The sequence below is a fragment of the Muscardinus avellanarius genome (assembly GCF_963383645.1).
Source record: "Muscardinus avellanarius genome assembly, chromosome: 3".
NCBI classification, from domain to species: Eukaryota; Metazoa; Chordata; class Mammalia; order Rodentia; family Gliridae; genus Muscardinus; species Muscardinus avellanarius.
The window spans coordinates 113,719,111-113,735,228 of record NC_137788.1 but is presented as its reverse complement, the minus strand read 5'-3'; the positions used below and the strand labels follow the sequence as shown (position 1 = coordinate 113,735,228).

General features: G+C 43.6%; 1 protein-coding gene across 3 annotated transcripts in view; it reads right to left on the bottom strand.

Moving 5' to 3' along the window:
• The window catches only part of LOC308259806 (GON-4-like protein), a gene marked incomplete at both ends in the record, with an annotated part of 62,436 nt that overhangs the window by 19,148 nt on the left and 27,170 nt on the right, over nucleotides 1-16,118 (bottom strand). For all 3 annotated transcript variants that reach the window (XM_080691072.1, XM_080691073.1, XM_080691074.1), the window contains 6 exons: nucleotides 575-719; nucleotides 6,472-6,643; nucleotides 11,179-11,265; nucleotides 11,763-11,961; nucleotides 14,869-14,972; nucleotides 16,015-16,055. In XM_080691072.1, coding sequence (XP_080547198.1) covers nucleotides 575-719; nucleotides 6,472-6,643; nucleotides 11,179-11,265; nucleotides 11,763-11,961; nucleotides 14,869-14,972; nucleotides 16,015-16,055 — 748 coding nt within the window. The remainder of the gene's footprint in view (nucleotides 1-574; nucleotides 720-6,471; nucleotides 6,644-11,178; nucleotides 11,266-11,762; nucleotides 11,962-14,868; nucleotides 14,973-16,014; nucleotides 16,056-16,118) is intronic.

Genomic DNA, 16,118 nt, shown 5'->3' with positions numbered 1-16,118 from the left:
ACCGCAAAAAAAATAAATAAATAAATAAAATAAAAATAAAAATAGAATAAGGTTGAGGGTGTAGTTCAGAGGCAGAATGCCCTTGGGTTCAATCTCCAGAACCACAAAAAAAAGAAATTTTTCCTCTAGTAGTAATGATAAGATTGGTGTTACAATAAAAAAAAAAAAAAGACAAAACAATGATTTAAAACATTTCAAACGCCGACGTGGTGGCACACACTTGTAATCCCCACGCTTGGGAGGCAGAGACAGGAGGATCAGGCAGATTCAAAGCCAATCCAGCAGGCTTAAGAGACCCTATTTCCAAAAATAAAAAAGTATAAAATAGGTCTGGGAGTGTAGCCCAGAGGTAGAAGGGCTTCCAGGAACCCCAGTACCACCCCAAAAAAAAAAAGTTTCTAAAAGGAAACATTCATTCTGGCCCCTTGAAAGAGCAGTCCTGGTGCAGCTGGCCAAGCGCTGTTCCAGCCCGGAGCCAGCCTCCCGGCTGCTGTCCCTGTTGCCTTCCTGGCCCGTGTCTCCCGCACATCTCCCGCCCTCTGTGCGGTGGAGTCTGGCCCCAGCTCCCACTCACTTGTCCTCAGCCTTGGTGAAGATGATCTTATCCTGAGGGTTCTTTGCCTTCAGGGAGCACAGCGGCAGAAGCTCTGGATACATGAAAACCTTGCTCGTGGCCAAGATCCAAGCCACTTGCTTCGGCAAATGGGGAAACTGGGAGGCTATAAGAAACAACACCTGTGCTACCTGGAATTCCAGGACCAGAGCAGCTTCCCAAAAGCTTGTGGATGCATGCTGGCATTCAGGTAGCGCTGCCACATCCTGACCCCCACCCACCCTCCCCACAATGTTTCCAGCCTTTAACCCAACATGCCCAATGTCCCATTCAGTGGCAGTAAGAGTGCTTCTCTTGTTCTTTCCTCTTAACACACTAAGTAACAAACACTCACCTAGTAATACTGGCACATAGAACACGCTCAAAAATTTACTCCCACCCCCTGAAGCCCTTGAAAGAGAAAAGACTTTCAGCAATGCTTTCGTTCTTCCAGGAGGATTCCAACTATTTTTTTCTTTTTTTGTACTGAGGATTGAACTTAGAGGCATTCTACCTGCGAGTTACACTCTTTCTTTTTTGTTTGTTTGTTTGTTTTGGTTTTTTAAAAGGTCTACTAACTAGCTTGCTAAGGCTCACTTTTCTTTTCTTTGGGCTTTTCTACCTCCGGGCTATACTCCCAGACCTATTTTATATTTTATTTGGAAACAGGGTCTCATTGAGTTGCAGTGGGCCTCACTAAGTAGCTGAGGCTGGCTTCAGACCTGTGCGATCCTCCTGTCTCAGCCTCCCAAGCGCTGGGATTACAAGCCTGCGCCACCACGGCGCAGCCTTCTAGGGCTCACTTTAAACCTGTGATTCTCCTATCTCAGCCTCGTAAGTACTGGGGTGACAGCCCTGTGCTACCACGCCCAGCCCACTTTATTTTTTTATTTTGAAACAGGTTTCACTAACTTGGTGAGGTTTCAAAATTCTTTCATCTCTGCCCGTACTTGGGAGGCTGAGACAGGATAGTGCAGGTTCGAAGCCAGCCTCTCTGGCTTAAGAGACCCTGTTTCCAAATAAAAATATAAAATAGGACTTCCGGGAAGATGGCGACCGAGAAAAGCGGGGCTTAAGAGCCCCGCTAACAACAAATCTCCATTACCACAAAATCAGCACCTTTCATAGCCAGAAAACACCATCACCAGTGAAACAAAAAATCACCAGGCTCCAGAGAGAAAGCGGACTGAGAACAGAGCCACAGAGGAGATCCACCGGCCTCGCGCCCGAGGACGCGGCAGACGCAGCAGCAGCGCCATACTGCTGGAGGCACCGGCGAATTCACGGGACGGCTACAGCAAGCCGAGGTGAGCCACTGCGGAACAGCTAGGCGGGATTTCTCCGCGCAGAGAGCATCTAAAGCTCCCAGTGGCCGAGCTCAGCACACGCTGCAGGGATTCAGAGTAGAAATCAAAATCAAGAAGAAAAACGCCAGCCCCATAGCCGAGGGCGTAGCAGCGGCGCCATATTGTCACCGGCGGCAGCAGCAGCGAATTCAGTGAGGCCAGTACAGCTACATCTGCGTACTCAAGAACAGTGAGTCAAATTGCGGGCCACAGAGGAGAAATCCCAGTACTGTACTCCCTGGGACTTGACCCAGTGGGGGAGGGGCGGTGGCAGAGATATCACACCATAGGAGAACGTGCAACCTGGCACCCCCCACAGTCTAAAGCAGCCTCTATCGACTCTCTGGGTCGGAGACTCTGTGATAAAACCCAGTAAAGGAGTAGTGGGGTCCGAGATACTACTGACTCGAGATCCAGAACACCTTAAGGGAAGTCATAGTGACCCAAGGGAAGAACCCAGAGAAGGCACAAACTTCCGAAATCATGAGAAAGAGGAATAACACTGGAGCAACGAATGCCCACAACCCCACAACATCAGAACCCGATAAAACAGAAAATCAGAGATTTCTAGAAGATCAAATCAGGAAAATAACTGTAGAAATAATAGAGGTGCTTCGAAAAGAACTCAGAGAGAGCCAAAAAGAGATAAAGGATGCAATTAATGAAGTAAAGGCCTCAATTCAAAGCACAAACAACCGATTAGAACACATGGAGAACAGAATCTCGCTCTTAGAAGATGAGCAATCCAAAAATGAACTCATAGTTTCTAATCTAGAAAAAAATATCCGACAGCAGGAATCTGATATTGAAGAAATATGGGCCCATTTTAAGAGAGCTAACCTAAGAATAATTGGAATAGAGGAGGGAAAAGAAAGTGAAACCAAAGGGATCAACAATCTCTTCAAAGAAGTAATAGCAGAAAATTTTCCAAACATAGAGCAAGAGGTTGATACAAAGGTCCAGGAAACGTATAGAACTCCCTTTAGACAGGATCGGAGAAGAGGATCCCCACGCCACATAATTGTCAAAATGACCAATGTGGAAGCCAAGCAGAGAATCTTAAAGGCAACAAAAACAAAGGGCCAAGTGACATTCAGAGGCAAACCAATTAGAATCACTCCAGACTTCCCAAACCAAGTCATGAGAGCCAGAAGGGCTTGGAGTAACATATTCCAAACTCTGAAAGAAAACAACTTCCAGCCAAAAATTTTCTACCCAGCAAAACTTTCTATCAAATTAGATGGAAAAATAAGAAGCTTCCATGACAAACAGAAACTGAAGGAATTTATGTCTTCAAAACCAGCACTAGAGAAAATACTCAAAGAGATTAACTACAAAGAAGAAATAGGTAACACACACCAGAACCAGAGAAACAAGAGTTTCCATCCAACAGACAATTAAGATTGGCTATCTGTGGAGATTCATTATTTATGTTAGTCTTTTACCTATCTCTAAATGGTATTGTTTGCCTTTATTGTTGTTAATTTTTAGGATTTCTAGTTGGAATATTAATATACCTTCAGATATAGCAATTGGAAATATTTTATCCCATTCTATTAGTAACTGTTAACTCTGTTTACATTGTCTTTGGATATACAATTTTTTTTTTTTTAGGGAGTCTGTATACTCCTCTGTTGCCTGTGCCATTGAAATCATAACCAAGAAATCACTGCCAATTTCAATATTGTGAGGTTTTATGACCCAGATTTTCTCCTAAAAGTTTATAGTCTTAAGATTTATATTTAGGTCTATTATCTATTTTGAGTTAATATTTGTATATGGGATTAGGTAAGGGTCCAATTTTATTCTTTTCCATGTAATTATTATTTTTTAACAATATTTAGTTAAAAGATTATCATTTCCACCACCAAATGTTCGTGGAAACCTTGTCAAAAATAACTTGACAATATAGGGAAGAATTTAGCTCTAGGCTTTTATTTAACTCCAATGGTTTATATATCTGCCTTTAGAATAGTACTACACTGTTTCAATTATTGTAGCTTTATATGGTTTGAAATCAGAAAATATATATCTTCTAGCTTTGTTCTTTTTCAAGATCGTTTTGGGTATCTAGAGTCCATATTCCATATTAGGATAGATTTTTTTCTGAAAAATAAATACATAAATATATGATAGTTTCACCTAAAAAATAGAAAAAAATATTCTCTGGTAAGAAAGAAAGCAAAAAGAAATATTGAAATGTTATCTTTAAGTCATCAAAAGCTTGGTATCAGACAAATGAAACTGTTATGTGAGATTATCATTTTTAATTTTAGATAAATTGCCATAATACCAGATGTCAACTACTAAGCCAAGCATGGGAGGGAGGGATAGGGAGAGAATGGGGTGGGGATTGGGTGGGGGCTGACTGGGAAAAGTGTGCATGTATGTCTACAAAAGTATGTATCCTACTATGATGTATGAATACAGTGCACCAATAAAAAAAAAAAGGAAAAAAAAAATATATATATATAAAATAGGTCTGGGGGTGTAGTCCAGAGGTAGAAGGGTTCCATCCCCAGTACCACCAAAAAAAAAAATTCTTTAATCTCCCTCACAAATCTGGTAATCCAAATTTTATTTTTATTTGATTCTTAACTTTCATTAAGTTCTCCCAAATTCCATCTGAGGTTGGGAACAAAAAAAACATAAAAGGTTTGAGATCATTTATTCTCATTTGTTTCTGTCTTCCTATCTAACCTCGGAATTTCAAGTCCCTCAGACTCATCAGAGACAAAAATTATTGTACGCATAATTCTCTTTCTAAAACTGCTATTTTTATATGTACAGAAGAAAACACAGGACACTAGGTATAATAATTATTACTATGGTTAGGAGTTATATGAACTTTCATTACCAACCTATAGCTGTTAAAGAAGTTTGGGGTCAGTGTCTTTGAAAAAAAAAAAATATATATATATATATATATATTTTTTTTTTTTTTTTTTTTTGGTGGTGGTGGTACTGGGGGTAGAATCCAGAGGCTTTCTACCCTGGGCTATACTCTCAGACCTTTTTTTTATATTTTATATGGAGACGGGGTCTCACTAAGTTGCTGAAAACCTCACTAAGTAGCTGAGGCTGGCTTCAAACCTGTGCAATCCTCCTGTCCCAGCCTCCCAAGCGCGGGGATTACAAGCGTGCGCCACCACACCCGGCTTATACATTTAAATTTATACTAAATTTAACTATACAGCTTAGGGATTCAAAATCAAATCCACAGACAAATCCAAATACATAACACACCACAAGTTAACTTACTAAATCAAGAAAAAAGTTGAGGCTGGGCATGGCGGCGGAAGCCTATAATCCCAGTACTTGCGAGGCTGATATAGGAGGATCACAAGTTCAAAGCCAACAAGTAGTGAGACGCTCAGCAACGTGGTGAGACCCTGTTTTAAAACAAGATTAAAAAAAAAAAAGTCATAGGTAAATACTTAGCGTTAAGTATTTGGAAAAGAAAAAATATTTTCTCAAAAAATAGAAAAACCTAGACGGGTGTGGTGGCGCACACTTGTAATCCCAGCGTTTGGGAGGCTGAGACAGGAGGACCACAAAGGTTCAAAGCCAGCCTCAGCTACTTAGTGAGGCTCTCAGCAACTTAGTGAGACCCTGTTTCCAAATAAAATATAAAACTGGTCTTTAGGAGTGTAGCCCAGAGGTAGAAGGTCCCTGCACTCCAAAAAAAAATAGGGATGGGGGTGTAGCTCGGAGGTAGAATGCACCTGGGTTCCATATCCAGTATAATAATAATAATAATAATAATAATAATAATAATACAAAGTAAATAAAAAATAAAAAAACTATGCAGGGTAGAAATTAAAATAAACACAGCCAGGCATGGTGGCACCTGTATTCCCAGTACTTGGGAGGCTGAGACAGAGGATTGTAGATTCGCAGGCAACCTCAGAAACTTTAGCAAGGCCATCTGCAACTTACTGAGACCTGTTTAAAAATAAAGAATGAAACAGGGCTGGTGGTGTAGTTCAGAGGAGAATGCCCCGTGGTTCAATCCCCAGTACTACAAAAATAAATAAATAAATATCAATAGAACATTGAATGTGCATATGTACATCTCTAACCTGGGGCCTAACTCCTAGGTCAAAATTTCATTCAAATTGGGAAATGGGGACACTGTCTTCCCTACACTCACCACAAGGAGTAAAATGAGCTGGTCTTCTGAAAAAGAGAGCAAAACCCTAAACATGGCCAGACGTGACTACCGCGCTTCCGTCTTTGCCAATCCTCAGTTTGTCTCCATCTGATACCTAATAACTACCCAGTGTTATTTAAGTCCAGTCTCAGCGCTCAGAAGAGTCCCACGTCTCTACCCACACACTCCTATTCTTCTACTGCCCCATCCCGTGTGCAAGCGCAAATATCATCATTTCATTCTAAAATATAGATAAGAGTACAAAGGGAGGAAGAAGGAGGAAGAAGCTACAGATATCCTATGTTCTAGATCCCCAGGAAATCATCTAAGACTGCCAACAATCTGAAAATAAAATGCGGAATTGCCACATCTGTCCCTACCGGTCTTCTTCACGGTTTTCCGAGGGCTCCAGTCGATGCTGACATGGGTGCTGAAGTCTTCAATGAGCTGCATAGCTCCCAGCAAGTTGCAGGGCTGGAACAAGGTCTGGAACTTCGGGTTGAACTGATGGTGCAGGGCGATGGAACTTTGAGCAAAGGTTCCCAGCTCTTTCTGACAAAACAGGGCATAAAAGGAGATCTAAGACAATTCCTGACAAGTAATACCAGTACTTCACAGACTCTACTACAGGATAAAAACAGCTAAGAACTGTAGCCGGGCGTGGTGGCGCACGCTTGTAATTCCCACGCTTGGGAGGTGGAGACAGGAGGATCGCGCTGGTTCAAAGCCAGCCTTGCTGGCTTAAGAGACCCTGTTTCCAAATAAAAAATATAAAATAGGTCTGGGAGTGTAGCCCAGAAGTAGAAGGGCTTCCAGGAACCCCAGTACCACAAAAAAAAAAAAAAAAAAACAGCTAAGAACTATAAAACCTTTCACATTTAATATTATGTCATTAACAGGTCCTGAGATATTCAGGAACTGGTGACACATTCATTGGCTCTCATTTCATTCTCAGGCTCAGTATTCATCAGCCTCATCAACGGGTGGTCTAGTTCACAAAGTCCAATTAATGAGGGCCATTAGCCGGGCGTGGTGGACAAGCTTGTAATCCCAGCGCTTGGGAGGCTGAGAAAGGAGGATCGCACAGGTTTGAAGCCAGCCTCAGCTACATAGTGAGATCCTATTTCCAAATAAAATATAAATCTGGGAGTACAGCCCGGAAGTAGAGAAACCCATGGGTTCCCCCCCAATACCACCAAAAAACAAAACAAAACAAAAACCTACCTCCAAGTTACATCCCTAGCCCTATTTTATTTTTATTTGGAAACAGTATCTCACTTGCTGAAGCTTCTATGGAACCTGCAATCCTCCTGTCTCAACCTCCCAAGTACTGAGATTACACCATACATCACCATGTCAGGCTTCACCCCAGCTCCTTTTATTTTCTGTTCTGAAAAAACGGTCTTGCTAAGTTGATGACAGTCTCATGCTGCTGAGGCTGTCCTAGACCTACAATTCTCCCATCTCAGCCTCCCAAGTACTGGGATTACAGGCATATGCCACCATGCCTGGAGAGGGCCATTATTTCTGTGTGTGTTTGTGTGAAGCTGTCCATGAATTGTGATCTTCCAGTCTCCACCTCCCAAATGCTGGGATTACAAGCATGCACCACCACGCCCAGAATATGTTTTATTCTTTATTTTAAAACAGGGCCTCACTGAGTTACAAAGGGCCTCACTAAGTAGTAGCTGAGGCTGCCCTCAACCTCGATCCTCCCAAATCCTGAGATCGAGGAGCTAAAGGCCATTATTTCTAAAAGTCTCAATAGTACCCACAACAAAATGCTCCTCATGATCCTCTGAACACAGTAAGAGGTGAATACACTCTGTTGCCCACCAAAGGAAGCTTGGAGCATTAGCAAACATTACTCAGATTCCAAAGAGATCTACCCAAGAGGCAGAAAAAATTATCATCATCTAGGAATTCAGGGGCAATTTTTATAGGGTTTGAAATTTCAAATATAAAAGCCCCTCTCCACTGGGAATGGTGACACATACTTGTAATCTCAGGACTTGGGTGGCTGAGAAAAAGGAACGCAGGTTCACAGCAACTTATGAGGTCCTCCACAACTTAGTGAGACCCTATTTGTAAATAAAGAATAAAAAATAGGGCTGGAGGTGTAGCTCAGAAGTTGAATGCCCCGAGCCTGCCGTGAGGCAAGGCCGGGGCTGGGGCCTCCGAGGCTGGGATCGGATTCTGCCGAGGGGTGAGGCCGGAGCTGGAACCAGCGAGGCCGGCATCAGAATCTGCCGGGTGATCAGGCCAGTGCCGGGACCGTCAAGAGTAGGATCAGAACTTACAATGTGGCATACACAGAGAAATATCACAGAAAATAAAAAACAAGATGTTTTCCCTAATATGCAAAAACTAGGAAGAAATATGTAATAGGAGGAGATCTAGTTGAAGAAAGGGCCCTATAGAGGAGCAATTAAGGTGACCAATCAGAGGGAATGGGATGTGGGAGGATGGAATCTCTTTAAAACTCATAATGTACGTAAACAAATGTATCAAAGTTAATCACCAATCAAGCATGGGATCGAGGGAGGGGGAGGAATGGGATGGGTATTGGATAAAGGCTAACTGGATGATGTGTGCTTGTATATCCATTGTGATGTATGACTACAATGCACCAATAAAAATAAATATATATTAAAAAAAAGAAGTTGAATGCCCCTGGGTTCAACCCCCAGTACCACAAAAATAAGTAAGTAAATAAAGCCCTCTCCAAAAGACTTCAAAATATGATGACAAGCTGTACGTGGTGGTACGCACTTGTAATCCCAGTACCTGGGAGGCTAAGACAGGAGTATTGTAGGTTCAAAGCCAACCTAAGCAACTTATGAGCTTTCAGCTACTTAGTAAGGGTCTTTGCAACTAATCAAGAACCTGTTTCCAAATCAAAATAATATAGGCCTGGGGGTCTAGTTAGTAGGTGGAAGGCCCCTGGATTCCATCCTTAGTACCTCAAAAAAAAAAAAAAAAATCATGAGCAAAACTAATTATAGAGCTAGGAATAGTGGCACACACCTGTAACTCCAGTACATGGGAGGCTGAGACAAGAAGATCAAAGGTCATGGCCAGTCACAGCAATTTAGCAAGACCCTGTTTCAAAATAAAAAATGAAAAAGGCTAGAGATGTACCTCTGAGGTAGAATATTCCTGGGTTCAATCCCCAGTGCCACCAAAATAACTAATTATTATTATTATTATTATTATTATTATTATTATTATTAACCAGACATACTGGCACCACTTATAATCCCAGTACTTGAGAGGCTAGGACAGGAGTATGGCAGGTTCGAGGCCAGCCTCAGCTACTTAGTGAGGCCTTCTGTGACTTAGTAAGACCCTATTTCAAAATAAAGAATACAAAAAATGGCTGGGGATATAGATCGGAGGTAGAATGCCCCTTGGTTCAATCCCCAATACTGCAAAAATAATAAAAAAAACCCCACTAATATTAAGCCTAATGAATGTACAGTAAATTCAATATCTATAAAAATAGCAGCACCAAAATTAAGTATATAAATAAGTCAGAGTGCCGGGCGTGGTGGTGCACACTTGTAATCCCAGCACCTGGGAAAATGAGACAGGAGGATCGCACAGGTTTGAAGCCAGCCTCAGCTACTTAATGAGGCTCTCAACAACTTAGTGAGACCCTGTTCCCAAATAAAGTATAAAATGGGTCTGGGAGTATAGCCCAGAGGTAGAAAGCCTCTGAGTTCCACCCCCAGTACCACCAAAAAATAAATAAAATAAATAAATAAATAAATAAATAAATAAGTCAGAGTGGATTCAAAGATAAGGAGAACCCAATAAAAAAAATATCAGGCTGGGCATGGAGGCGAACGCTTGTAATCCCCGCGCTTGGGAGGCGGAGACAGGAGGATCGCACCAGTTCAAAGACAGCCTCGCTGTCTTAAGAGACCCTATTTCCAAATAAAAATATAAAAAATAGGTGTCTGGGAGTGTAGCCTGGAGGTAGAAGGGTTTCCAGGAACCGAGTACCACCAAAAAAAAAAAAAAAATCAGGCCAGACACAGTACTGCGCGCCTATAATTCCAGTACTTGGGATGCTGAGACAGTAGCATTACAAGTTTGATGCCACCCTCGCCAACTTAGTGAGATGTTCTACAATCTAGCAAGACCCTATTTCAAAACAAAAAATAAAAAGTGCTGGGGGGTTAGCTCAGACATAGAATGCCCCTGGGTTCAATCCCAAGTACCAAAAAAACTTCAGGCTAGGAGTGGTGGCACATGCGTGTAATCCAGTATTTGTGAGGCTGAGACAGGAGGATCACAAGTATGCGCCAGCCTCAGCTACTTATTGAGACTCTCTGCAAAGTTTAAAAATAAAGATTAAAAATAGAACCAGGTGTGGTGGCGCATGCTTGTAATCCCTGCGCTTGGGAGGCTGAGACAAGAAGATCGCACAGGTTCAAAGCCAGCCTCAGCTACTGAGTGAGGTTCTCAGCAACTTAGTGAGACCCTGTTTCCAAATAAAATATAAAATAGGGCTGGGAGTATAGCCCGGAGGTAGAAAGCCTCTGGGTTCCATCCCCAGCACCACCAAAAAAAAAACAAGAATAAAAAAATGGGACTGGGGATATAGCTCAGAGGTAGAATGTACCTGGATTTAATCCCTTATATTCCAAAAAAAAAAAAAAAAAAATCAGGACAATATAAGGATACACTCTATTATTTTGTGAGAATCAATGCCTTATGTTCTGGAAGCAAAGAAGCCATTAGACAAAGTAAGCCTAGCAAACCATTCAGCCGGGCGTGGTGGCGCACACTTGTAATCCCCACGCTTGGGAGGCAGAGACAGGAGGATCGCGCAGGTTCGAAGCCAGCCGTGCGCTGGCTTAGGAGACCCTGTTTCCAAATAAAATGTAAAAATAGGTCTGGGAGTGTAGCCCGGAGGTAGAAGGGCTTCCAGGAACCCCAGTACCACAAAAAAAAAAAAAAAAAAAAAAAACCATTCAAAAGAATATATGTAGATTGTAACTGGTGAACAATATGAGAAATGACTTGCCAAGCTAATTTCCTACTTAAGCCTTTAGATTTCGGAATACTTGCAACCTTACAAGGAATATCTTGGTGGTGCTGGCCTCCGAACTGAGGTTGGGGTTGGCAGTCGCAAGAAGGTGGATTTGTGTCAGCAGCTGAACGTGCTGGGGATGGAAAGAAAACAAAACACCGACATGTTACGATGCCGCAATTTCAGGAGCACAAGATCTTATCAAGATGCTGCAAATGTCTCACCACCTTTTTCCTCCTGGAAAGGCTGTTAGGAAAACACAGGAACTTGGCATGAATTTTTCACATCTATGCCCTTGGGCAAACTGAGAGAGTCAGACCAAATCTAACCTCAAACCAGAGGGACTAATATTCGAAAGAGGGAAAAAGAAACACACTGAGCAGTGGAGGCTGTAAGTTTCAGAACAGACTGACGACGGCAGAAGCCTGCAGTTCTGTTCCTCACAGGGTCCTCACGAGCCTTCCTGCCTGAGCCAGGGGCATGAGCATGGTGCTCTCGCAAGCGCCTAAGAGACGTGAAGACGCTCCAGCCCGTGGCTCAACAGGCAGGAAGGCAGCCGCTCTGCTAACACGAAGCTCCTCGTTTCTGGCTTCGGTACGAGATAACTAACATCGTCAAGAAGAGTCCCACCTGCTGCATCTGCTGCTGGAGGCGCCTCCGCTGTGCAGGGTCCAGAATCAGAGTCTGATGAACTTTCTCGCCCTGAGGCTTCAGCCTCTCCACTTCCTGCTGCTGCTTGGCTGAGGACTTCTTCAGCTTCAGCTGTTCAAACAGCTCCTTCACTGTCCGATGCTGCTCATTGAGCAAGTTGGCCAGCGGCTCCTCAAACCTATTCCCAATGGGGAGATAACTGAATCTGAACATTTCCTTTGGTCCATAACGCATCTCATTTCTTAAAATGGTACGCTAAAAAGAGTCTGAAAAATGTCCACTTACCACTAATTCCTAAATCCCTGACAAACTCTTTATATATTATGTGGTGCTGGGGATTGAACCCAGGGGCATTCCACCTCGGAGCTAAACTCCCAGCCCTATTTTACTTATGTACTTATTTATTTTTATTATTTATTTATTTGGTGGTACTGGGGTTTCTGGAAACCCTTCTACCTCCGGGCTAACCACACAGAACCATTTTTATACTTTTTTATTTGGAAACAGGGTCTCTTAAGCCAGCAAGGCTGGCTTCAAACCTGCACAATCCTCCTGTCTCCGCCTCCCAAGTGCAGGGATTACAAGCGTGCACCACCATGCCCGGCTTTTATTTATTTATTTAGAAATACCATCTTACGAGCCGGGTGTGGTGGCACGTGCTTGTAATCCCCGCGCTTGGGAGGCGGAGACAGGAGGATCGCACAGGTTCAAAGCCAGCCTCAGCTACTCAGTGAGGCTCTCAGCAACTTAGTGAGACCCTGTTTCCAAACAAAGTATAAAATAGGTCTGGGAGTATAGCCCGGAGGTAGAAGGCCCCTGGGTTCCACCCCTAGTACCAAAAAAATAAAATAAAATGAAATAACCAAAATACATAGTATGTTAGTTCTGATGTAAAGGTAGAACAAGACACTTGAGTGACAGAACGCAGCTGATGCTGTGCCACCAGGAGGAGACCAGCTGATGGAGCTAAGTTTACAGTTACTGTATTTCCAGGAGTCCCCTGTATTGTACCGATAGTTAAAATTTACATATATATTATGTAGTATTGGGAGGTGCTGAGGACTAAACCCAGGGGCATTCTACCTTCAAGATGTGCCCCTAAGCCGGGCGCGGTGGCGCACGTTGTGATCCCAGCATTCGGGAGGCTGAGACGGCAAGATCGCGATTCGTGGACAGCCTCAGCACTTAGTGAGGCCCTCTGCAACTCGGTGAGAGCCTGTTTCAAAATAAAAAATAAAAACTAGGGCTGGAGGTGTAGTTTGGAGGTCGAATGCCCCTGGGTTCCGTCCCCAGACTCGCAAAAAAAAAAAAAGATGTGCCCCTAGCCCTATTTTTTTTTTTTTTCAACAGGGTTGAATTTCACTACTTGCTGAAGCTGTCCTCAAACCTGTAATCCTCCTGACTTGACCTCCCAAGGAGTACTGGGATTACAGGCATGCACACCATGCCCAGTACCTCGGATGTTTTATCCAGTAAAAAATTTAACCACATTTGCATTTGCAACAGAAAGAGAAGCAGCAGCAGCCCAAGCACTACACTGAATATCAGAAGGTATCTGAATTCTAACGGAAACTTTAAATTAGCTTTATCATTCTCAAATTTTAAAAAGTCATACACAGAACTCATTAATGGAATAGAAATATGTTCACGGATCAAATCCCAGTACTCGGGAGATTGAGACAGGAGGATTGCAGGTTCAAAGCCAGACTCATTAACTTACTGAGGCCCTCTGCAACTTAGTGAAACTATTTCAAAATAAAAATTAAGCCAGGGTGGTGGCACGCATGTGTAATCACAGCACTTGGGAGGCGGAGACAGGGAAATTGTAGGTTTGCAGCCAGTCTCAGATACTTAGTGAGGCCCTCAGCAACTTAATGAGTACCTATTTTCAAAAGTAAGGCTTGAGGGGTGTAAATTGGAATGCCCCTGGGTTCAATCCCCAGTACCACAAAAAATAAAAGTAAAAAAAATAATAAAATAGGGCTTGGAGTATAGCTCAGAGGTAGAATGCCCTAGGATTCCACCTTGAAATAGTGGGTCAAATAGTGACTCGTCTTGAGATATTTGCTGTATTTGCACTGCAGCTTTTTTTTTTTTTTTTTTGGTGGTACTGGGGTTCCTGGAAGCCCTTCCACCTCCGGGCTACACTCCCAGACCTATTTTATATTTTTGAAACAGGGTCTCTTACGCCAGCACGGCTGGCTTCAAACCTGCGCGATCCTCCTGTCTCCACCTCCCAAGCGCGGGGATTACAAGCGTGAGCCACCACACCCGGCCGCACTGCAGCATTTTTACAATGGAATATGACTGGTATTTTCGAGTTTTACACACTGATTAGTAACTTCGCTAGGATGCAGGGTCCCTGAAGCCTGGCTTTCAGAGGAAGCCCAGGCTCTCTATGTAGGTAATGCCGTGAAGTTGCAACACAGGACTAGGGAGAGGCCGCGATCCCATTAGCTTCGCTGCTGGGTTCCACCCATGGCACGGCTAGATCCTGAGCTCCAGCCGTGCACTGAGTGACTGCACGCTGTGACTGCCTAGGGCCGAGCGCTTCCAAGGCCGACTCACATCTATCACACACGCGGAGCACAGTGACAGCCCGGCCTGGCTGGTCTGAGAAGGGCCAACCACATGTGAGGAGGTCTGTTACAGGTGGTTCCGACTTCACAGGACCCCGAGACAGCACTGCAGGTACTTCAGGGATTGCTCAATCAAAGCCTAAGTGACCAATACACTTTCAGTAACATCTGCCAGATGATACAGGACGAGGAGAACAAAAGGGACAGACGTTTCTGTGGCTGGCTGTGTTGAGGCCCACACGCCTCTCCAGTACCACTCACCTGGAGAAGCTGCTCTAGATGCCAGCTGCTGTTTTCTCTCCCATCCCAAACAGATGCAGCGTGGCCTACGGCTGCACTGCCCCATAACAAGGAGATGATTACTTGACACCCAACGCCCCACAAGACATCCTAATCAAAGTACCACAAGCTAGGTGAAAATGGGAAATGGTTAGCTGTAATTCCCAAGCACCTTTTCAGAGATAGACTTTTACTCCAAACTAAGGCTCAAGTCTTGTCAAACCTACCGTAGGGCTTGAGGGGTGTTAAAGTTGGGCCGAGACTCAGGCACACGTTCCTCCTCCTCTGGGCCGTCGTCTTCCATGTTGGAGAACCCCATCTCATCTTGGAACTATGAGCACAGAAAAGAAGTTTACCTGGGGAATGGGGCTACCTGAGTCACTCCAACAGTGACACATGTAGTGAAAGTTATAGATTACAGGACCTTCATCATGCTGGTACCCACAAAGAGTTCACATTAGACCTGCCGGGCGTGGTGGCGCAGGCTTGTAATCCCAGCATTTGAGAGGCTGAGACAGGAGGATCACGGTTTGCAGCCAGCCTCAGCTACTACTTAGTGAGGCCCTTGCAACTCAGTGAAACCCTGTTTCAAAATAAAGAATAAAACATAGGGCTGGGGATTTAGCTCAGAGGGAGAATGTACCTGGGTTCCATCCCCAGTACTGCAAAAAAAAGATACATTAGGACTCCCCTAATCCCACACTTGGATGACAATTATGCCAAGGAAAACTCTTTCAAGTAGCCAACTCAAAACGTTGTAAGAGTAAGGACAGAGCATGGGTAACTCTGAACAATCAATCTCTTACACAGAAACGTCATTCAAAATCAAATTTAGAGCTTGGCGTGGTGGCACACGCTTGTAATCCCAGTACTTAGGAGGCTGAGACAGGAGGATGGCAGGTTCAAGAACAACCTCAGCAAGGAGTGAGACTCTCATCAACCTAGCAAGACTCTGTTTCAAAAAAATAAACAGGGCTAGGGGTGTAGCTCAGAGGAAGAATTCCCCTGAGTTCAATCCCCAGTACCAAAAGAAGAGAAAAGCTACTTTCTCCACCCCATGTTCTCACTTAGCTATCGGTACTCAGCCGGACATGGGGCAGACACCAACGATCACAGTACCTGGGAGGCTGAGGCAAGAGGATCACAGATATAAACCCAGCCTCAACTATTTAGCAAGGCTCTCCGCAGCTTACTAAGACCCAAAATAACAAATAACAAATAGGTCTCCAAATAGGTTTCACTCTAGGGTGTAGCTCTGAGGCAGAATGCCCCAGGTTTAATCCCCAGCATGATACATTTGGGTATAGGTATGCACGCACACACGCGCGCACACACACACACACACACACACACACACACAATTAGTAACTCACTGTTTCAAAAAGTTCTTCCATCAATTCATTCACTTCCTTTTCTGTGAAGAAGCAAAAAGAAAGCATGTTGCTGATAGAAATTATTTTTATTCTACAATAAGAAA